General features: G+C 36.5%; 1 protein-coding gene across 1 annotated transcript; it reads left to right on the top strand.

Annotated features, from left to right (window-relative positions):
- Window positions 1-11876: 11876 nt before the first annotated feature.
- LOC108462111 (uncharacterized) lies at window positions 11877-24587 on the top strand. The gene is given in 7 exon segments (XM_053027571.1): window positions 11877-12531; window positions 12534-13498; window positions 13836-14097; window positions 21028-21661; window positions 21794-22574; window positions 22716-23084; window positions 24543-24587. Coding segments are annotated over 7 exon segments (3711 nt in total).
- Window positions 24588-25348: the final 761 nt, after the last annotated feature.

Below are 25348 nucleotides of genomic sequence, written 5' to 3'. Positions count from 1 at the left end.
GATCGTAGTTCGAGAGAGTCATTCGTGCTTCGGGTTTTAGAACTAGAAGTGAATGAAAAGATACGGGTAAGCGGAAGGTTTCAAAGTAGGGTGAATTTAGTAATAGGTTTAATTTAGTAGCAAAGATGGATGATGGTTAAATGACTCAGTTTGGAATAACAAGAAAATAATTCGAAGGATGGGAATGGAAAACGAACTTAACGTCAAGAATGATTCAACACTAAGAAGTGTCACCCCAGTTCCTATATTGTTAAGGTGAAAATATGGATAGATGGATAGGTGAACGCCACACCAAGATTGGTGATAAGTTCAAACAAGACGATTGACGCCACTAGCACAAGCCAGATAAGTCTTTCGAAACTTGTACGAGATATGAGAGGAAGTAACCTCACAAGAACAAATGTTCATTAACAATTTTGGCAAAAAGTTTCTTACAATTGAAAGAAAACAAATACTTATAGGCACATAGATGACCATTCAAATTCGGCATCTAGGTGTTCACACAATAATAAAAACATTCACACTAATGTATTAAAATAGTTCATAAATTCGACAGATTCATGAACTAGTTGAATGGACACTTTCTTCCCCCTAAGTGTGTGCATGAATGCTTAATCATAAAGAAAGGCTTCAAGTGACTTGTATGTGCACCAAAGGTTGCATTCATCTCCTTGGGACGTTCATGCACTTGTATGGAACATGTATCCTCATAATTAAACTCTTTAATAGCATGTAGGTTCATAAATGGCAGCATGAACCTATTAAATTCGTTCTCCCCTTTGTGCATACACTTAATTCAATCAATGTGTTGAATTATTGAGTTAATTCCTTCCTTTGGACGTTTTTGAACCCATGCATGTGTAGTAGCTTATAGGTCAATTCAAAGTGTGAACAGCTACTTCTTGGCCGAATAAGTGCCTTGGAAAGTTAGGAGACAGCCACCATACATTGATACGAGCATGCCCCGCGAACTTCATCGAACAAGCCTGTCAAGCCGAGCATTGACATGTTGGCAAGCTGATCCAAGCTCGTTTCCAGCTTCACTAGCTCCGTCTAGCTCAAATCCAGCTTATTCGAGCTCAATCCAACTTGCCTGAGCTAAACTGAGCTCACTTTATTGTATTTAGCTTGTCGATATAGTACAACAAAAAGAAGTTATACAAGTTAAAAAAAAAACTAAAAAAATTCGAAAAAAAATCAAAAAAAAAGAAAAAGAGTGATTTATGCAAATCAATTGATACTTGATCGTCAAGCTTTGATCTGATATAGTTCCCGACCCTTCTTCTATTCTACTCTCCTTAATTTGCCACATTTTTTTTCTTGCCCAATTCCCTGTTCTTTCAGCCAACCTTAAACCTATACGCGTCTCCCTTGTTACCCTATTGAAACCGACCCCTAAGCCTACGATAAAGCCTTGGAAAGTCCGACTACGAAGTTGCGAGAGAAAAGATTGAGAGGTAAAAGGCACGAGCGAGTGAGATCATTCGAGCGGAGGTAAAAGCCAAACGAGTGTAAACACGAGCGAGAGTGACACCTTTTTTCTTCTTCTTTCCGAGCGAAATTGTGAGGTTTGTGGTGAGGTACTTAATTTTTTTTATTTTTTTATTTTGTTTTGTGATCTAACATTTTCTTTTTAGCAACAAAAATCATGTCACGCGAAGAGTTCACCGAATTGGAATACCAATACTTGGTTCAAGAAATGCGAAGAATGGCGACTAAACAAGACCAAAGTGATCGAGTTTCTTCAAGTCGTAAAACGGAACCAAGAACCCCACGGAGATATACCCCCGACTACTACCTGAAAAAAGTTCCAATCGTGATTCCTTTTCGTCATCTACTTCGAGACAAAGAGATTCATACTATGACTCATATTCATCAGCGAATTCGAGAAGTGACTTCGATCGAAAGTCCTTTTCATCAAGAAATTCGAGAAGACGAGAAGCCGATTACGATTTTGATTCGTTCCAAGATGGCGTTCGAAAAGAAAGACATACTCCTACTAGATCTTCAAAGAAATCTTACTCGGAGTATTCTTCACGAAGTTTTGATTGTGAATCATATGCAAATAGTTCTTCATCTTTCGAACAAGATTTGTATTCTCATCGTTCTTTTGTACATTCTTGTAAAGAGAAAACAAAGAAAAGAAAAGAAAAAGAACAAGCAAGAGAAGAAAAAGAAAATGAAATAAAAAGAAAAGAGAGGCAAGAGGCAAGTAAGAGAGAAAATGAGCGAATCTTGAGAGAACTTGAAAAAGCCTTTGAAAAAGCCTTTGAAAAGCAAAAAGAAAATGAAAAAGAAAATGAGATTGAAAAAGAGAACGAAAAGAAATTTGAGAGTGAAAAAGAAGATGAAAAAGAAATTGAAACAAAAGAATCGAGTGAGGAAACAAGTGAGCAAGTGAGGATTATTTCTACTAACCCACCTGTTTGATCTTCTTGTGAATTAACTTTTCAGGTTCCTAGAAGTTTGTGCGACCAATTCCATCTACATTACCTTCCAAACGAGAGGTGTTTTAGGTTGTTCGAAAAAGGTAAGTTCACGAATGACTACCACCCACTTGCGATCGAAGGTAAGGAAGGTAAGGATTCTTTGTTTATCGAATCAAAGTCACTTGATTTGGATAATTTTTGTTCACTTACTGTTGTTAACGAATTTGTTTTAAAAGCTGCCATATACAACTTTTATTATGACGATTACTACATTGGCAAATTTGTTGACAACATTGGATTAGTTTTCTCTCAGCGAATTTTGAACATGTTTGATCAAAGTCTGTCACGTAAAAATTCTCATGTGTTTGACCCTGCAAACTTTTTGAACTCATGTGTTAAATCTTTATGTTTAAATAAGCCTACTCAATTGATTTGTGATAAATCTGCCTGTTTGAAAAGTTGCATGTTCGTTAAAAATTCTTTGTTTGGCATCCATGTTAAAAGATCTTCACATGATATGTACAATTGTGTTCTTCATGAACAATCTTTGAGTTTTTGTGAGAAATTTCCATGTACTGATTTGCATTCCCGATTAATACTCGTGAAGTATAAACCTTTGCATTTTGGTATGCTCAGTTTTGTCAAATCAACATGTGTGTTTAAACTAGTGAAATATAATTCGTGTGGTGAGCTGATTATATCTTTTTCTAATATGTTGCTTGTTGGAATTCCTAAACAAGTTCGTGTGTTCAAGCCTGGTATTTGCTACATGAATTTATTTTATGGAAACATTAAGCACTTTGCATCATTTGCAATCAAAATATGTTTGCTTGATGTTCAAACTTTTGATAAGAAGGTGAAATTCAATGATTTGGGTTTCAATTTTGATTCATTTATTAATCACCTTGTTTGGCCACATCTGAAATTTTCGTTTCATTTCGAGAAGGTAAGGCCAACCTATGTTTTTGGAATTGAATCAAATTTCCATGGAAAAGGAAAGTTACCATGGAAATTTGATTCAATTCCAAAAACATAGGTTGGCCTTACCTTCTCGAAATGAAACGAAAATTTTAGATGTGGCCAAACAAGGTGATACGATCTGCCTCGGAAGAGTCGAGTCGTATTAGTGTGCCCGATCGTCAACAAGAAGTTACGTTAGGTTTGATTAAAAAGGTCAGATGAAGGAAAGAAGGGTATTGGTTTTGGGTTCGGATTAGAATAGGTAAGAAGAGTTTGAAAATTTGGGTTTGGAGTCCGAATAGGTATGGATGAAGGAATTGGTTCAATTAGGTAAATGGAGAAATGGGGTTGAACAAAAAGTGCAAACAAGAACCAATACCGATTTGGTATCGACCCGTTGTTTATAAGCTCTTTTAGTTCGATTTGGAATTGGTAAAGGAAAGACCTCGACCCACTATCTAACAAGATAGGAACCTCGGTATGTTTGAACGCCACACTACGAGTAGTGATAAGTTCAGTTTCGACAAAGAGCAACGGCTAACACACTAGAACGCTAGGAAGCCAATCGAATCTTTGAACGAAATTTGAGAAAAGTTTTTGCCTAACAAATTTGGCAGCATAACATTAACAAAAGTCCAAAAATTTCTTTACAAAGTAACACAAGTCACAATTTATAGTGAATGTAAGGGATAGCCGAATAGGCTCTTGAGGTAGCTAAATGGTTTCTGAAAATTCCAGAATTTTGATGAAGCTTCCTTGAAGTTTCTTGTGCATGGAGAATAGTAAGGGGCAGCTTCTAGATGCCTTGGTTCAATAGAAAAATTGAATGAATTGTTTGGGAGCTGAAATGCCATCAATAGGTTCAGCCAAATGCTTGAATTTGGAATTAATGCTGCTGCTTGATTCAGCCGAATGTTCATGTGATTAAGGAGCTGTCTAGAGCACTTCAATAGTCTTAGAATGTGAACAAACCGATTTGAACAGCCACACATGTGTGAACAAACAAAACCGAATAGCCCTTGGTGTGAAAGGAATAATCGGTGGGTGTGAACAGCCTTAATTTGTCTTGGGCAGCCAATCGGTCTTCTTGAAGAGTTGTAAGGTTTGGCTGAATGGTCACTTAGGGAACACCAAAGATCAGCACACCAATTTTAAATCATCCATGCACCTATGCCGTCAAGGGTAATGTACCTACAACATTTAATTCAGCAAATTAAATCCCTTTTAGACACATTAAATTCGCAACATAGACAAATAAATCTTGCACCATAAATTAGGCTGGACATAATTAATCTTTGTAATAGTTAAGACATATTTAATTGGTCCTAATTAATTAAGTACTTAATTTAGAACATAATTAAAACATGTCCAGATTATGACAAATTAATTATTAAAACAAATAACTAATAAAACTAACAGCAACTTAAATGATTTATTCCAGCATAATAAACATAATAATGAAATGAGCTGAAACGAGCTCGTTGAGCTAAGTTAAGTTGAAGTTGAGCTGATTTGAGCTGATTTGAGCTTGAAGGAGTATGCATGGTTTGCTTGGCTTGCTGGTCCAAGAGCTTTCAAGAAGTCCAGCAACGGTTTCACCCCAAACTCTATCAACTAAGGTTGTTGTTGCGTCTTTGAATCTCTTTGCTCGAGCTCAGGTGATCGGTCCTACGGGCAATTCGAGAGGATCTTCATTGGCAGCCGACAACTCGGGAGGTGTGGTTGTATCACAAGGTGATTAATAAATGAATCAAAATTGAAACCCAAATCATTGAATTTCACCTTCTTATCAAAAGTTTGAACATCAAGCAAACATATTTTGATTGCAAATGATGCAAAGTGCTTAATGTTTCCATAAAATGAATTCATGTAGCAAATACCAGGCTTGAACACACGAACTTGTTTAGGAATTCTAACAAGCAACATATTAGAAAAAGATATAATCAACTCACCACACAAATTATATTTCACTAGTTTAAACACACATGTTGATTTGACAAAACCGAGCATACCAAAATGCAAAGGTTCATACTTCAAGAGTATTAATCGGGAATGCAAATCACTACATGGAAATTTCGCACAAAAACTCAAAGATTGTTCATGAAGAACACAATTGCACATATCATGTGAAGATCTTTTAACATGGATGCCAAACAAAGAATTTTTAACGAACATGCAACTTTTCAAACAGCCAGATTTATGACAAATCAATTGAGTAGGCATATTTAAACATAAAGATTTAACATATGAGTTCAAAAAGTTTGCAGGGTCAAACACATCAGAATTTTTACGTGACAGACTTTGATCAAACATGTTCAAAATTCGCTTAGAGCAAACTAATCCAATGTTGTCAACAAATTTGCTAATGTAGTAATTGTTTCAATTTCTTGCTCACTTGTTTTCTCACTCGATTCTTTTTCTTCTGAATCACTCGTTTCTTTTGTTTCAATTTCTTTTTCATCTTCTTTTTCACTCTCAAATTTCTTTTCGTTCTCTTTTTCAATCTCATTTTCTTTTTCATTTTCTTTTTGCTTTTCAAAGGCTTTTTCAAAGGCTTTTTCAGTGTTCTCTCAAGATTCGCTCATTTTCTCTCTTACTTGCCTCTTGCCTCTCTTTTTTTTTTTATTTTATTTTCATTTTCTTCTTTTGCTTTTTCTTTTCTTTTCTTTGTTTTCTCTTTACAAGAATGTACAAAAGAACGATGAGAATACAAATCTTGTTCGAAAGATGAAGAACTATTTGCATATGATTCACAATCAAAACTTCGTGAAGAATACTCCGAGTAAGATTTCTTTGAAAATCTAGTAGGAGTATGTCTTTCTCTTCGAACGCCATCTTGGAATGAATCAAAATCGTAATCGGCTTCTCGTCTTCTCGAATTTCTTGATGAAAAGGACTTTCGATCGAAGTCACTTCTCGAATTCGTTGATGAATATGAGTCATAGTATGAATCTCTTTGTCTCGACGTAGATGGTGAAAAGGAGTCACGATTGGAACTTTTTTTCAGGTAGTAGTCGAGGGTATATCTCCGTGGGGTTCTTGGTTCCGTTTTACGACTTGAAGAAACTCGATCACTTTGGTCTTGTTTAGTTGCCATTCTTTGCATTTCTTGCACCAAGTATTGGTATTCTGATTCGGTGAACTCTTCGCGTGACATGATTTTTGTTGCTAAAAAGAAAATGTTAGATCACAAAACAAAATAAAAAAAATTAAGTACCTCACCACAAACCTCACAATTTTGCTCGGAAAGAAGAAGAAAAAAGGTGTCACTCCCGCTCGTGTTTACACTCGTTTGGCTTTTACCTCCACTCGAATGATCTCACTCGCTCATGCCTTTTTCCGCTCCTTTCTCCTCTTATAACCTTGTAACAGACTTAGTATGACTTGATCTCTAGTATTGTGGGTCGGTTTCAAATGGTTTTACAAAGGATAACATATGAGGGGTTACGAGTTGGCTAAAAGAAAAGGAAATTGGGTAACAAAAAAAAAGTGTGGCATGGATGAGATTACAATAGAAGATGAATCAGGAACGATATCAAACCATGGGCTTTGACATTTGAACAACAATCGAATTGCATTAAACACTTTTTTTTCAGTTTTTTTTCTTTTCGAATTTTTTTTTTGAATTTTTTTTGACTTCTATAACTTTTTTTTGTACTATATTGACAAACTAAATACAATAAAACACTTTTTGTACACGATTTTTTTTCTTCGACTGTGTAGATTTTTGTTTTTATAGCAACAACAGCTAACTAATCAAAATGAGAAAACTTCAGTATACGAAATTTTTTTTCTATACTCTTTTTTTTTCCAGATCCTACTTACTTGCGTTCACTTGGACTAGCCCGGGATTAATTTCGTCGCACGATCTTCTCGTTTTAGTAGCTCTGATACCAAATGATGTGATTTGGCCCTAGTAGATGAGTCGAATTCACGTAGTTGCCCGATAGTAGTTCGAGAGAGTCGTTCGTGCTTCGGGTTTTAGAACTAGAAGTGAATGAAAAGATACGGGTAAGCGGAAGGTTTCAAAGTAGGGTGAATTTAGTAATAGGTTCGATTTAGTAGCAAAGATGGATGATGGTTAAATGGCTCAGTTTGGAATAACAAGAAAATAATTCGAAGGATGGGAATGGAAAACGAACTTAACGTTAGGAATGATTCAACACTAAGAAGTGTCACCCCGGTTCCTATATTGTTAAGGTGAAAAGATGGATAGATGGATAAGTGAACGCCACACCAAGATTGGTGATAAGTTCAAACAAGACGATTGACGCCACTAGCACAAGACAGATAAGTCTTTCGAAACTTGTACGAGATATGAGAGGAAGCAACCTCACAAGAACAAATGTTCATTAACAATTTTGGCAAAAAGTTTCTTACAATTGAAAGAAAACAAATACTTATAGGCACATATATGACCATTCAAATTCGACATCTAGGTGTTCATACAATAATAAAAACGTTCACACTAATGTATTAAAATAGTTCATAAATTCGGCAGATTCATGAACTAGTTGAATGGACACTTTCTTCCCCCTAAGTGTGTACATGAATGCTTAATCATAAAGAAAGGCTTCAAGTGACTTGTATGTGCACCAAAAGTTGCATTCATCTCCTTGGGACGTTCATGCACTTGTATGGAACATGTATCCTCATAATTAAACTCTTTAATAGCATGTAGGTTCATAAATGGCAACATGAACCTAGTAAATTCGTTCTCCCCTTTGTGTATACACTTAATTCAATCAATTTGTTGAATTATTGAGTTAATTCCTTCCTTTGGACGTTCTTGAACCCATCCATGCATCTGTAGTAGCTTATAGGTCAATTCAAAGTGTGAACAGCTACTTCTTGGCCGAATAAGTGCGTTGGAAAGTTAGGAGACAGCCACCATACATGCACTTAAGCCATTCATGCATTCTATCATCCCATGCATTTGATCCATTCATGGACTAGCCTTTAATGTCCATACATGCATTCGACACATGCATGAATTTGTAGAAACCTTGCATCTAGCCGTACATGCACCAGCATTTAATACTTCTTCATTCATTAGTGTGAAATGCCCAAAAGAGATGTTTCTTCATCCATACATTGTACCGTCCAAAGGGATGTACCTACATGAAATAAACAAGTCATTAAGATATCTCATGGAAACTCATAAATTCGGCATGATGTGAACACATTAATGTCATGCATTAATTCAGCTATGTGAACATAATCAATTTATGTAATGACTATGGCATATTAATAACAAATATTAATTATAAGACAAGTTTAATGCTTAAATAAATATGTGTAAATTTTTATTTATGCATTAAAGACAAAACTGAGTTTAAACTAAAATGAGTTAAGCTTTAGCTCGTGAGCTAAAGTTGAGCTGAGGCTAAACTCCTAAGCTGAAGTTGAGCTAAGGTTTAGCTCGTGAGTTGAAAGTGAGCTAGGAGTGAGCTCGGTTTAGCTCAGGCAAGATGGATTGAGCTCGAATAAGCTGGATTTGAGCTGGACGGAGCTCATGGAGCTGGAAACGAGCTTGGATCAGCTTGCCAACATGTCATTGATCGGCTTGACAGACTTGCTCGATAAAGTTCGCAGGGCATGCTCGTATCAACTCTGATAGGCCGATCTATTTGGAATAGATGCTCTTGGTACAAAGTCGATTTGGTGTTTGATGCCTTGAATAGGAGGTAACCATTTGGCACTTCTTCGAGGAACACGTCTTCGAATTCCTGCAACAAGGAAATAATAGTAGAAGGCAATGATTTTTCTATCTCGTTAGTTTCCAACAAGCACTCTTTGTACATAAGTACAAGAATGGGATGCTTTGCCAACAATAACTTTCGAATCTCTCGCTTTCTTGCAAAAACAATCGTTTTTTCATTCTCATTCTCACTCTCATTTTTTTTTCTTTTTCCACTCGTGTTTTTAACTTTTTCTCACTTTTTCCACTCTTTTTCTTTTCATTCTTTTTATTTTGCTCTTTTTCTTTTTCTCTTTCAATGGATTGCCTCAATTTGATTTGATCTTCATTCACTTGCTTTGGTGTGAGAGGGACTAGTGTGACATTCCTTCCGAGATGCTTGAATAAATAACGATTTGTGTAACCATCATGGACTACCCTAAGGTGTCTCGCATGCATCGGCACAACATCGCATATCACCTCGTCTTGATATTTTCCTATGGAAAACACCACTTTTGCTTGCTTCGTAACTTTGAGTTCTCCTCCGTCATTTAGCCACTGCAACTTATAAGGGTTCGGATGCTTCATTGTGGCCAAACCAAGTTGTTCAACAAGCATGGTACTCGCGGCGTTGGTGCAACTACCTCCATCGATTATCAAGCTGCACACCTTGCCTTGAACGTGACAGCGAGTGTGAAAAATATTTTCTCGTTGTTGTTCTTCCTCGACACCTTGAATATTCAAACTTCATTTTACAACGAGTATCTCTCCCTCGACCTGATACGATCGCGACCTGGAGTGCATCAAGTTCGAGCAAGGACTCAATGGTGCTGCCTCAAGGACCAATTACGTGAGCTCGAGCTAAGCAATTCAAGGAGGCCGTTTTGGCCTTAGTTAATTAAGTGTGGGGCGAGGCTTTGGTTGGAGAAATAGATCGAATTGGGACCAGCTTAATAAAGTGTCCTTGCAACATTTTGCAAACTAATTTTAGCTCAATTTCCGCTCCTTGAACCCGTTCTAACTAAATTGAACTTTTATTTATTTCTTTTAGCTTTGCATTTAGTTTGCATTTTAATACTTGCATTTAAGCCTCTTAGTTTAATAAATGAGTTGCTGGTCATTAATACAACTCATCTTCGTTTAATAAATGAGTTGCTGGTCATTAATACAACTCATCTTAGTTTAATTAAATGAGTTTATTTAATGAATTTAATTTAATGAGTTGCTTCTTTAATTAATCTAGTTACTAGGTTAATTTATTGGTGCATGAGTTAAAGTTCATTAAATACTTCTTTTAATTAACTAGTTGTTGGAATAAATGATGCATAAGTGTGTGTTCATTTATTTACGTAGTTGTTAATTTGTTTAAAGTTTAATAATTGAATAAATGTGACGGTTACATATGTTTTAATTGCAGGTGACTTTTCAATTCACAAAGGCTGTTACGCATTCAATAAAGGAGACTTTTCAAGTTATTTTGGTTACAAAAGAGGGGGCTGTTATAAAGGAAGCATTAAGCATCATTAAAAGAGAGTTTAAAGGAGCATTTCATGTCCTTTAAAATCTGGTAGCAGCTTGTTCAAATACCCCAACGTTTTTTTTGCTACTTAATGGACAATTTATGCATTGCAAATTTCATTAAAGTGGCTAGAGTCTATTCAACTAGCCAAAGGGAAAATCAAGAGTCATTTTTCAAGCCTTTAAGGATATTAATTCAGCTAGTTAAAGAGAGGAGTTATTGACTCTAGAATTTCAAAAGTCTTTGATTTATAATTAGCCCTTTAATAGCACTTTACTATGTGGCCATTCGGCTAGCTCATTTTGGCCTTATAAATTCTTGTAACCAAGCCTTTTGGGGACACTACTTTTTGGACATTTTTGAATGATATTCTGCCAAATTTGTGAGGCAAACTTTTCTCTATTTTCGTTCAAAGATTTGTTGGCTACCTAGTGTTCTAGTTGTGTCATCCATTTTCTTTGTTGAAAACTGAACTTATCACTACTCGTAGTGTGGCGTTCAAACATACCAAGGTTCCTACTTTGCTAAGTAGCGGGTCAAGGTTCTCATATTCTCCATTCGACCACCTTGAAAACTTATAAACATTTGGGTCAATATTTTCTAATATTGGTTCGTCTCTGTTTTCGAGATCATTTTCATTTCCATTCCAATCTATCTTTTCGTTTCATTATAACCAAACCTACAAAAACTTTGTTAAAACATCCTTTTGAACAAATCTAACGCTACTTCTTCGTAGACGATCGGGCAAACTCACATACGACTTGACTCACCTTGAGGCGGATCATATCATTTGGTATCAGAGCTATAAAAACAAGGAGTACGAGCATTCAAAATTACTCCAGGAATAGTCTGTGACTCATCAAGTAAGTTTCAAAAAAAAATTGAAAAAAAAATTAAAAAAAAACAAAATCTGAAAATTTGAACATAGTTTTACTCCTTCTCCATTTTTCAATCCTGAAACTTTTACCTTCTCATCCACTTCCATCCTTGATCTTTTCGCCACACTATACCCAAATTAATTTCTTTCTTGTAAGCCTACCCAGTTTTAAATCACATCATCCTTTGTTACCCATTTGAAACTGACCACCTAGACTAAGGTTAAGCCTTGGCGAATCTGCTTACGAAATCATGAGAAAGGTAAAGAAAGGTAAAAGGCACGAGAGTTGTGAGCGCAATAGAGTGGAGATAAAAGCCTATTCTCGAGCCTAAAACACGAGTGTGAGTGCCAATAAAATTTTCTTGTGAGTGACTAGTGAGGTTTTTGTTGTGAGGTTCTTTACTAAACTCAATGTCACAAGAATCTGATCCTAACATGGAAGATCATCCTGTACAACAACCTGTTCGCAACGTCCCAGATTTGAACATGCAAGCATTATTACGAGAGATGGAAAGACTTTTAGATAGAAGATTAAATCCCCTTGGAGATCGTCTATTCCAAGTCGAAGCAAGAGAGCAACGCGAAAGAACTCCTGAAGTTGTCCGACCTAGACGGGAGAGGCCAAATCAACAACGGGAAAGACGAAGAGATCAAGATGATGCTGTAAATGATCATAGTGATCTTGAAAGTGGTCAAGATTCGAATGCAAGTAATCGCCGGAGGGAACCACGACACCGAGATCGGAGACGTGAAGATGATGATCTTAAGAACATCAAACTTTCTATACCACCGTTCCAAGGTAGATCAGATCCGGAGGCCTATCTTGAGTGGGAAAAGAAGATCGAGTTGGTGTTTGATTGTCATAACTATTCAGAAAACAAAAAGGTGAAGTTAGCAGCAATTGAATTTTCGGATTATGCCATGATTTGGTGGGATCAACTAACTACTAGCCGGAGACGTAATGGAGAACAACCGATCTCTACATGGATTGAGATGAAGGCAGTCTTGAGGCGACGATTTATCCTTTCTTACTACCACCGGGAGTTGCACCAAAAACTTCAAAATTTACACAAGGGACCAAAAGCGTCGAAGACTACTACAAGGAGATGGAAATTGCAATGATTCGGGCAGATGTTCAAGAGGATTCTGAAGCAACGATGGCACGATTTTTGGCCGGATTAAACTGAGACATTGCGAATGTCGTCGAGCTTCAGCACTATCTTAAAGTGGTGGACATGGTTCATATGGCTATCAAGGTAGAAAAGCAACTTAAGCGTAAAGGCTCAAATCGAGGTTTTTCCACTTCTAACACATCCAAGTGGGGCCAAAGTTCAAGTAGAGGTTTTTCAACATCTCAAGGAAAGGATTCTATGGCACTTTCGAAACCAAACAAGCCTAATATCAAAACAAACAAAGGTAAGGCACCCGAGGTTTCTATCAATCGTAATCGTGATGTTAAATGTTTCAAATGTCTAGGAAGGGGACACATAGCCAGTCAGTGCCCAAATCGAAGAACTATGGTGATTCGTGCCGATGGTGAAATCGAGACGGAGGATGAAGAAGAAAAGGAGTCTGAATCAGTTTCTGAAACTGAGGAGGACTTAGAACAACCTGTGGAAGGTGAACTACTCGTTGTTAAACGGAGTCTTAGTCTCCAAGGCATGGATAATGAGCTACAACGGGAGAACATATTTCATACCCGATGCTTGGTTGGAGGAAAAGTCTGTTGTGTCATCATTGATGGTGGTAGTTGTACAAACGTAGCAAGTACAATGATGGTTGAAAAACTCAGTTTGCCAACTACTAAGCATCCGAGCCCCTACAAACTTCAGTGGCTCAATGACGGTGGAGAACTTAAAGTGACCAAGCAAGTACTAGTTTCTTTCACCATTGGAAAGTACTTGGACGAAGTGTTATGTGACGTTGTTCCAATGCATGCGGGCCATCTACTCCTTGGACGTCCGTGGCGGTTTGATCATGAGTGCTACGACGGGTATACCAATCGGTATATTTTCAAGTTTATGGGAAAGAATGTTACATTGGCACCGTTAACTCCCAAATAAGTTTACAATGATCAATTGAAGTTGAAAGCATCCATCGAACAAATGAGAGAGAAAGAAAAAGAAGATTGTAAGAAAATAAAAGAGGAAAAAATCGAAAAAGAAAACAAAAGAGAGTGAAAAGAAAATCAAGAAAGAAAAGAAAAAAAGAAAAGGAAATTGAAAAAATGAGTGTCTTTGCAAAAGTTAGTGATATTCGAAAAGCGTTAGTAATGAATCATCCCGTTCTTGTACTCATGTACAAAGAAACCTTGTTTTCTACTAACGAATTACCCAACACTCTACCTTCTTCTGTTTTGTTTTGTTGCAGGATTTTAAAGATGTTTTCCCGGAGGAAGTCCCAAATGGTTTACCACCGCTTCGTGGAATTGAACATCAAATAGATTTTATACCGGGAGCTGCTATCCCAAACCGTCCCGCTTATCAAGCCAATCCAGAAGAGACTAAAGAATTGCAACAGCAAGTCAATGATCTGTTGCAAAAAGGTTACGTTAGAGAGAGTCTTAGTCCTTGTGCTGTACCTGTTTTACTAGTACCGAAAAAAGATGGAACATGGCGAATGTGCGTAGATTGTCTAGCCGTAAATAAGATCACCATCAAATACCGTCATCCAATTCCTCGCCTTGATGATATGCTTGATGAACTCAGTGGAGCTAAGGTATTTGATACGATCGCGACCTGGAGTGCATCAAGTTCGAGCAAGGACTCAATGGTGCTGCCTCAAGGACCAATTACGTGAGCTCGAGCTAAGCAATTCAAGGAGGCCATTTCGGCCTTAGTTAATCAAGTGTGGGGCGAGGCTTTGGTTGGAGAAATAGATCGAGTTGGGACCAGCTTAATAAAGTGTCCTTGCAACATTTTGCAAACTAATTTCAGCTCAATTTCGCTCCTTGAACCCGTTCCAACTAAATTGAACTTTTATTTATTTCTTTTAGCTTTGCATTTAGTTTGCATTTTAATACTTGCATTTAAGCCTCTTAGTTTAATAAATGAGTTGCTGGTCATTAATACAACTCATCTTAGTTTAATTAAATGAGTTTATTTGATGAATTTAATTTAATGAGTTGCTTCTTTAATTAATCTAGTTACTAGGTTAATTTATTGGTGCATGAGTTAAAGTTCATTAAATACTTCTTTTAATTAACTAGTTGTTGGAATAAATGATGCATAAGTGTGTGTTCATTTATTTACGTAGTTGTTAATTTGTTTAAAGCTTAATAATTGAATAAATGTGACGGTTACATATGTTTTAATTGCAGGTGACTTTTCAATTCACAAAGGCTGTTACGCATTCAATAAAGGAGACTTTTCAAGTTATTTTGGTTACAAAAGAGGGGGCTGTTATAAAGGAAGCATTAAGCATCATTAAAAGAGAGTTTAAAGGAGCATTTCATGTCCTTTAAAATCTGGTAGCAGCTTGTTCAAATACCCCAACGTTTTTTTGCTACTTAATGGACAATTTATGCATTGCAAATTTCATTAAAGTGGCTGGAGTCTATTCAACTAGCCAAAGGGAAAATCAAGAGTCATTTTTCAAGCCTTTAAGGACATTAATTCAGCTAGTTAAAGAGAGGAGTTATTGACTCTAGAATTTCAAAAGTCTTTGATTTATAATTAGCCCTTTAATAGCACTTTACTATGTGATCATTCGGCTAGCTCATTTTAGCCTTATAAATTCTTGTAACCAAGCCTTTTGGGAACACTACTTTTTGGACATTTTTGAATGATATTCTGCCAAATTTGTGAGGCAAACTTTTCTCTGTTTTCGTTCAAAGATTTGTTGGCTACCTAGTGTTCTAGTTGTGTCATCCATTTTCTTTGTTGAAAACTGAACTTATCACTACTCGTAGTGTGGCGTTCAAACATACCAAGGTTCCTACTTTGCTAAGTAGCGGGTCGAGGTTCTCATATTCTCCATCCGACCACCTTGAAAACTTATAAACATTTGGGTCAATATTTTCTAATATTGGTTCGTGTTTGTTTTTGAGATCATTTTCATTTCCATTCCATTCCATCTTTTCGTTTCATTATAACCAAACCTACAAAAACTTTATATCCATAAACCCATCTACATAAACTTCATATCCATAAACCCATCTTTGAATCCTTTTACATAGCTTCTGCCATTATTTACATTAAAACATCCTTTTGAACAAATCGAACGCTATTCCTTCGTAGACGATCGGGCAAACTCACATACGACTCGACTCACCCCGAGGCGGATCGTATCATTTGGTATCAGAGCTACAAAAACGAGGAGTACGAACATTCAAAATTACTCCAGGAAAGTCTGTGACTCATCAAGTAAGTTTCAAAAAAAAATCGAAAAAAAAATTCAAAAAAGAAATTCAAAAAAAAAACAAAATTTGAAAATTTGAACATAGTTTTACTCCTTCTCCATTTTTCAATCCTGAAACTTTTACCCTCTCATCCACTTCCATCCTTGACCTTTTCGCCACACTATACCCGAATTAATTTCTTTCTTGTAAGCCTACCCAGTTTTAAATCACATCATCCTTTGTTACCCATTTGAAACTGACCACCTAGACTAAGGTTAAGCTTTGGCGAATCTGCTTACGAAATCACGATAAAGGTAAAGAGAGGTAAAAGGCACGAGTGTTGTGAGAGCATTAGAGTGTTGAAAAAGCCGATCTTGAGTGCAAACACGAGTGTGAGTGCCATTCAAATTTTATTGTGAGTGACTAGTGAGGTTTGTGGTAAGGTATTCATTTTCTGTTTTGTTTTATTCATTTTTCTTTTCATCTATTAATCATGTCTCGAGAAGAGTTTTCAACCTTTGAATTTCAATATTTGTTGAAAGAGATGGAGTGCATGCTCGATCGAAAAATCAAGCCTGTCCAAGAAAAGCTAGACCATCGAGCAAGAGTTCAACGAAAGCAAATTGTTCCAAGTCAGAAAAAGGAGTCAAGAACATCACGGAGACACACATCTGATGACTACTCGAGAAGAGATTTCTATTGTGATACCTATTCGACAAGAAATTCGAGTAGAAAGAAAGAAAGCTTCAAGTCTAAGGTCTTTCGAGATAACGAACGAGGGAGCCCAAGTAACTCTTCGTATGCATCCACGAAGACTCATTCTCGAAGAATTGATCGTGAACTCTATCTAAATGATTTCACATCTTTCGAACAAAATACTTATCATGCTGATTCACTTGTATTATCTTCAAGTTGTAAAGAAAAAATGAGAGAAAAAGAAATGAAAGAGAGGCAAGAGGCGAGTAAGAGAGAAAATGAGAGATTCTTGAAAGAGATTGAGAAAGTCATTGAAAAAGCCGTTGAAAAAGAAAAAGAACAAAAAGAGATCAAAAGAAAAGAGAGGCAAGAAAAGATTATGAGAGAAAATGAGAGAATCTTGAATGAAATCGAGAAAAGAAACAAAGAAATGAAAGAAAAAGAAAAAGAGATTGAGAGTGAAAAAGAAAATGAGATTGAAAAAGAGAATGAAAAAGAGTTTGAGAGAGAGAAAGAATGTGAACAAGAAAAAAGAGTGGAAAAAGAAATTGAGATAAAAGAAACGAGTGATTCAGAAGAAATAGAATCGAGTGAAAACAATGTTAGTGAGCAAGCGAGGATTCTTTCTACTAACACTTCTGCTCGATCTTTTTGTGATCTTTCTTTTCAGGTTCCTAAAAGTCTGTGCAACCAAATCCAACTCCGATACCTTCAAAATGAGAGGCGTTTTCAGTTGTTTGAAAAAGGTAAGTTCGTGGACGACCGCCACCCATTGGAAATCGAAGGTAAGGAAGGTAAGGAATCTTTGTTTATCGAGTCAAGGCCGCCTGATATAAAAATTACTCATAAAGGTTTTGATGGCATAATTTTTGAAAAATTTCCATCTTTTGATTTGGCTAATTGTTGTTCATATATTAATGTTAACGATGTTGATTCAAAAGATGCCATGAAGATTCCGTCTTATGACATGTTTTATAACGACAATTCTATTGATTCTGTTGGATTGGTTCATCCTGTGCAAATTGTGAATGTGTGTGATAGTAGTTTTTCACGTTTTGATTTATTTGATTATAAAAATTCTTTGAATTCATCTTTCTGTTTAAACGTGCCTATTCAAATGATTTGTGATGGATTTGAATTTTTGAAAGGTCGCATGATCACAACTTCTTTGCTCGATATATGCGTTAAAAGTTTTTTGCATGAAATAATTGATCTGTTTGACTTTGTTCTTCAAGATAAATCTCTGAAATTTTGTGCAAGATTTCCATGCTTTGATCTATCTGTTCGAGTAGAAATTACGATGCAAGATTGTTCGAGTATTTGCATGTTTAAGTTTCCTTTGATTTACTTCTATGATAACATGTTGCATCGTTTCTTTGGTGATAAAATGAATATGCTTGGTTGTGCCAATTTTTCAAGTCTAATTGAACGAGTGAAATTTGAATCATGCGATGAGTTGATTATATTTTCCTTATTTAACATGTTGCCTGCTAAATCAAATGACCAAGTTCGTGTGTTCAAGCCTGGTATTTGCTACATGAATTTATTTTATGGAAACATTAAGCACTTTGCATCATTTGCATTCAAATTATGTTTGCTTGATGTTCGAACTTTTGATAAGAAGGTGAAATTCAATGATTTGGGTTTCAATTTTGATTCGTTTACTAATTACCTTGTTTGGCCACATCTAAAATTTTCGTTCCATTTTGAGAAGGTAAGATCAACTTATGCTTTGGGACTTGAATCAAATTTCAATGATGATTTATTTTTTTCTTTTCAGTCCATACCTCCTATTGAAACTAACCTTTTACATTTTGTGAATGTAACCCTTTAAAAGCACGAGCTGTCATGGTGCTTCGTCACCCACCCAAGTTGATCGAGATAAAAGGTTTGTTTTACATTATCTATCTGAAGAGAGAAGATTCATCTTGTTTGAAAAAGGTAAAACTGAACATAAATTTTCTTCTCTTCAAGATCGACAAGGTAAAGTTTACGAAAATTTTCAAATACCTTTTCTCTATTCGAATGTTGTTGAAAATCTTTTTGATGGTTTGATGTTTGGAAATTGTTTGTACCTTGTTGTGATTGATTGTTGTCTTTCGCCTAGTAGTGATCCTTTTGTGTTGGAAAGTGATTACACAAATCATGTTGTTAATAAGCGAAAGAGTGATTTAGTTTCCAATTGGCCATGGTACACTTTGCGTGTACATTCCCATGAATTGTTATTTTTGAATAAACATATTGAAATGTTTTGGATGAGGAATAATGTGTTTAAGTGCCTGCCATCGTTTACAACCAATTATACCTTGATCCAACTTAGTCTTCATGTTTGCAACGTTGGTCTAACGAAACTCTTTGATAAATTTACGTATGCTTGCTTTGACCAATTGAGATTTTTGGCATATGTTCGATTGAATGAATTTTTTATGAACTATCGAACACATTTGAATCTGACTCCTTTGAGTTTCTTTTTATTGGCTGTGGTAAGAATTTTTCAGGTTTGTGTGACATCTTCCATCCCATTTGACCGAGGAAAACCATGCATGAGTCAAAGTTCTCCCATGGAAAAACAGCTCGACTTGAGGACAAGTCACCTAAAAGAGGGGGGGATTGATACGATCGCGACCTGGAGTGCATCAACTTCGAGCAAGGACTCAATGGTGCTGCCTCAAGGACCAATTACGCGAGCTCGAGCTAAGCAATTCAAGGAGGCCATTTCGGCCTTAGTTAATCAAGTGTGGGGCGAGGCTTTGGTTTGAGAAATAGATTGAGTTGGGACCAGCTTAATAAAGTGTCCTTGCAACATTTTGCAAACTAATTTCAGCTCAATTTCCGCTCCTTGAACCCGTTCCAACTAAATTGAACTTTTATTTATTTCTTTTAGCTTTGCATTTAGTTTGCATTTTAATACTTGCATTTAAGCCTCTTAGATTAATAAATGAGTTGCTGGTCATTAATACAACTCATCTTAGTTTAATTAAATGAGTTTATTTGATGAATTTAATTTAATGAGTTGCTTCTTTAATTAATCTAGTTACTAGGTTAATTTATTGGTGCATGAGTTAAAGTTCATTAAATACTTCTTTTAATTAACTAGTTGTTGGAATAAATGATGCATAAGTGTGTGTTCATTTATTTACGTAGTTGTTAATTTGTTTAAAGCTTAATAATTGGATAAATGTGACGGTTACATATGTTTTAATTGCAGGTGACTTTTCAATTCACAAAGGCTATTACGCATTCAATAAAGGAGACTTTTCAAGTTATTTTGGTTACAAAAGAGGGGGCTGTTATAAAGGAAGCATTAAGCATCATTAAAAGAGAGTTTAAAAGAGCATTTCATGTCCTTTAAAATCTGGTAGCGGCTTGTTCAAATACCCCAACGTTTTTTTTGCTACTTAATGGACAATTTATGCATTGCAAATTTCATTAAAGTGGCTGGAGTCTATTCAACTAGCAAAAGGGAAAATCAAGAGTCATTTTTCAAGCCTTTAAGGACATTAATTCAGCTAGTTAAAGAGAGGAGTTATTGACTCTAGAATTTCAAAAGTCTTTGATTTATAATTAGCCCTTTAATAGCACTTTACTATGTGACCATTCGGCTAGCTCATTTTAGCCTTATAAATTCTTGTAACCAAGCCTTTTGGGAACACTACTTTTTGGACATTTTTGAATGATATTCTGCCAAATTTGTGAGGCAAACTTTTCTCTGTTTTCGTTCAAAGATTTGTTGGCTACCTAGTGTTCTAGTTGTGTCATCCATTTTCTTTGTTGAAAACTGAACTTATCACTACTCGTAGTGTGGCGTTCAAACATACCAAGGTTCCTACTTTGCTAAGTAGCGGGTCGAGGTTCTCATATTCTCCATCCGACCACCTTGAAAACTTATAAACATTTGGGTCAATATTTTCTAATATTGGTTCGTGTTTTTTTTTTAGATCATTTTCATTTCCATTCCATTCCATCTTTTCGTTTCATTATAACCAAACCTACAAAAACTTTATATCTATAAACCCATCTACATAAACTTTATATCCATAAACCCATCTTTGAATCCTTTTACATAGCTTCCGCCATTATTTACGTTAAAACATCCTTTTGAACAAATCGAATGCTATTCCTTCGTAGACGATCGGGCAAACTCATATACGACTCGACTCACCCCGAGGCTGATCGTATCAGTATTTTCAAAAATTGACCTAAAAAGTGGCTACCACCAGATTCGGATGCAAGAAGGTGATGAGTGGAAAATGGCATTTAAGACCAAGCATGGGCTGTACGAATGGTTGGTCATGCCTTTTGGACTAACCAATGCCCCTAGCACATTTATGAGGCTAATGAATTACGTGTTAAGGTCTTTTATTGGTAAGTTTTGTGTTGTGTATTTTGACGACATATTGATATATAGCAAATCCATCGAAGATCATGTAAGGCATCTTAAATCTGTTTTAGAAGTTTTACGTAAAGAAACATTATATGCTAACCTTAAAAAGTGTTCTTTCTATTCTGATAAAGTTGTCTTTTTAGGCTTTGCGGTTAGCGCGGAAGGTCTCGAAGTAGACCAAGAAAAGATCAAGGCCATTCAAGATTGGCCAAGGCCAACTAGTATTACGCAAGTCCAGAGTTTTCATGGCCTAGCAAGTTTCTACCGACGATTTGTTCCTAATTTCAGCACCATTGCTGCTCCTCTTACGAACGTCATTAAGAAGAACTCTACTTTCTTTTGGAATGATGAGCAAGAAAAGTCGTTTTTCAAAATTAAGAATTTTCTTACTAACGCTCCTTTACTTGCTCTTCCAGATTTTTCGAAGATTTTCGAGATTGAGTGTGATGCCTCAGGCGTTGGAATAGGTGCTGTTTTAACACAAGAAGGACGACCTGTGGCTTATTTTAGCGAAAAGATTAGTGGAGTTGTACTCAACTATCCTGTATATGATAAAGAGATGTACGCGCTCATACGAGCTCTTGAGACATGGCAACATTATTTATGGCCAAAGGAGTTTGTTATACACTCCGATCATAAAGCTTTAAAGCACATCAAAGGTCAGCACAAATTAAATCGACGTCATGCAAAATGGGTGGAGTTTCTTGAATCATTTCCTTATGTTATAAAATACAAAAAAGGTAAAGATAACATAGTGGCTGATACACTTTCGAGAAGGTATACTCTTTTGACATATTTGGACTCCAAAATTCTTGGTTTTGCTTTGATAAAAGACTCTTATGCTAACGATTCTGATTTTAGTGAGATCTTTGTAGCGTGCGAGAATGGTGTGTTTGAAAACTTTTATAGGTATGAAGGCTTTCTTTTCAAAGAAAGTAAACTCTGTGTTCCTTGTGGCTCTGTTCGAGATTTATTAGTGCACGAAGCCCATAGTGGCGGACTTATGGGACACTTTGGAGTCAACAAGATGCTTGCAACACTTCAAGAACACTTCTATTGGCCGCGAATGCGCAAATATGTGGAACAAGTTTGCAAGAGGTGTATAGCTTGTAAAAAGGCTAAAACAAAGGTTCAACCCCATGGTTTATATACGCCATTACCTATTCCTGAAGCCCCGTGGGTTGATATCTCCATGGACTTTGTTTTTGGACTACCGCGCACAAAAATGGGGAAGGATTCTATCTTTGTGGTTGTTGATCGTTTTTCAAAAATGTCTCATTTTATTGCTTGCACTAAAACTGATGACGCTGTTCATGTTGCAAATTTGTTTTTCAGAGACATTGTACGACTTCATGGTATTCCTCGTACTATTGTGTTGGATCGTGATGCAAAATTTTTGAGCCACTTTTGGAGGTCTTTGTGGGGAAAATTAGGAACCAAATTATTATTCTCTACCACCAGCCACCCCCAGACCGATGGTCAAACGGAAGTCATCAATAGAGTATTGTCTACATTACTACGGGCCATCATCCGTAAAAATTTGAAGTCTTGGGAAGATTGCTTACCACATATCGAGTTTGCTTACAACCGCTCCATCCATTCTGCTACAAAATATTCGCCTTTTGAAATTGTATATGGTTTCAATCCATTGACACCTTTAGATTTATTACCTTTGCCTACTGATCGACTGGTTCATGCAGATGCAAAGAAAAAGGTTGATTTTGTCAAGGAATTACATCAAAAGGTACTAGCTAATATTGAGGCAAGAACTGAGTCTTACGTGTGTAATGCTAACACGGGACGAAAGTGAGTGGTCTTTGAACCCGGAGAGTGGGTTTGGGTTCACATGCGCAAGGAGCGTTTTCCAGCTCAACAAAAATCAAAATTATTACCTAGAGGAGACGATCCTTTCCAAATTCTTGAGCGCATAAATGAAAACTCTTACAAACTCGATTTGCCTGGTGAATTTAACGTTAGTGCAACTTTTAATGTGTCAGATTTAACCCCTTTTGATACAGATTTTGACTTAAGGACAAGTCATTTCAAAGAGGGGGGGAATGATACGATCGCGACCTGGAGTGCATCAAGTTCGAGCAAGGACTCAATGGTGCTGCCTCAAGGACCAATTACGCGAGCTCGAGCTAAGCAATTCAAGGAGGCCGTTTCAGCCTTGGTTAACCAAGTGTGGGGCGAGGCTTTGGTTGGAGAAATAGATCGAGTTGGGACCAGCTTAATAAAGTGTCCTTGCAACATTTTGCAAACTAATTTCAGCTCAATTTCCGCTCCTTGAACCCGTTCCAACTAAATTGAACTTTTATTTATTTCTTTTAGCTTTGCATTTAGTTTGCATTTTAATACTTGCATTTAAGCCTCTTAGTTTAATAAATGATTTGCTGGTCATTAATACAACTCATCTTAGTTTAATAAATGAGTTGCTGGTCATTAATACAACTCATCTTAGTTTAATTAAATGAGTTTATTTAATGAATTTAATTTAATGAGTTGCTTCTTTAATTAATCTAGTTACTAGGTTAATTTATTGGTGCATGAGTTAAAGTTCATTAAATACTTCTTTTAATTAACTAGTTGTTGGAATAAATGATGCATAAGTGTGTGTTCATTTATTTACGTAGTTGTTAATTTGTTTAAAGTTTAATAATTGAATAAATGTGACGGTTACATATGTTTTAATTGCAGGTGACTTTTCAATTCACAAAGGCTGTTACGCATTCAATAAAGGAGACTTTTCAAGTTATTTTGGTTACAAAAGAGGGGGCTGTTATAAAGGAAGCATTAAGCATCATCAAAAGAGAGTTTAAAGGAGCATTTCATGTCCTTTAAAATCTGGTAGCAGCTTGTTCAAATACCCCAACGTTTTTTTTGCTACTTAATGGACAATTTATGCATTGCAAATTTCATTAAAGTGGCTGGAGTCTATTCAACTAGCCAAAGGGAAAATCAAGAGTCATTTTTCAAGCCTTTAAGGACATTAATTCAGCTAGTTAAAGAGAGGAGTTATTGACTCTAGAATTTCAAAAGTCTTTGATTTATAATTAGCCCTTTAATAGCACCTTACTATGTGACCATTCGGCTAGCTCATTTTGGCCTTATAAATTCTTGTAACCAAGCCTTTTGGGGACACTACTTTTTTGGACATTTTTGAATGATATTCTGCCAAATTTGTGAGGCAAACTTTTCTCTGTTTTCGTTCAAAGATTTGTTGGCTACCTAGTGTTCTAGTTGTGTCATCTATTTTCTTTGTTGAAAACTGAACTTATCACTACTCGTAGTGTGGCGTTCAAACATACCAAGGTTCCTACTTTGCTAAGTAGCGGGTCGAGGTTCTCATATTCTCCATTCGACCACCTTGAAAACTTATAAACATTTGGGTCAATATTTTCTAATATTGGTTCGTGTCTGTTTTCGAGATCATTTTCATTTCCATTCCAATCCATCTTTTCGTTTCATTATAACCAAACCTACAAAAACTTTGTTAAAACATCCTTTTGAACAAATCTAACACTACTTCTTCGTAGACGATCGGGCAAACTCACATACGACTCGACTCACCCTGAGGCGGATCGTATCACGACCGGCATCTTAATTTCATCATCTTCTTCTGAGGGCACTTCAGATTTGTTCTCTTGTTCATCTTCAGACTCGATCTCGCCATTTGGCTGCACCACCATCACTCGATGTTTAGGGCATTGACTAGCAATATGGCCTCGGCCTTGACACTTAAAACACTTTATGTCACGAGCTTGATTAGGAACGGGCTCATGTCTACTCTTACCAATGTCACCGCTTGGTTGATTGGGCTTAGCAGCAACAGATGGTTCCTTAGGCTGAATAGGAGCTTTGCTCGTTCCTTGAGTCCATTTATTGGTAGAAGACTTGGATAGGCCCGGTTGACACTTTTTTGCTTCAATTGCTTTTCAATATTGATCGCCATATGAACCATATCCATTACTTCAACGTAGTGTTGAAGTTCCACCACATGAGCTATATCTCAATTCAAACCGGTTAAAAACCTTGCCATCATCGCTTCTCGATCTTCCTCCATGTCAGCTCTTATCATAGCGATCTCCATCTCCTTATAATAATCTTCGACGCTTAGGTTGCCTTGAGTGAGATTTTGGAACCATTGATACAACTCCCAGTGATAGTAGGAGGGAACATAACACTTCCGCATGACAGCCTTCATTTTGGCCCAAGTAGAGATAGGCCTTTCACCATACAAGGGCGTAATCCGAAAACTTGATAGCCACAAGTTTAACCTTTTTAATCTCTGAGTAGTTGTGACACTCGAAGAGAAGTTCGACTTTCTTTTCCCACTCCAGGTACGCCTCCGGGTCATTTTTGCCTTGAAACAATGGAATTGACATCTTAATGTTTTTGAGATTGTCATCAAGACGATCTCGACCTCGTTGTCCACGGTTTTAACGTTCTTGTTGCCTGACACTT

The sequence above is a fragment of the Gossypium arboreum genome, chromosome 5 (genome assembly GCF_025698485.1).
Source record: "Gossypium arboreum isolate Shixiya-1 chromosome 5, ASM2569848v2, whole genome shotgun sequence".
Taxonomy (NCBI): Eukaryota; Viridiplantae; Streptophyta; class Magnoliopsida; order Malvales; family Malvaceae; genus Gossypium; species Gossypium arboreum.
This window is presented reverse-complemented; position numbering and strand designations above follow the sequence as displayed.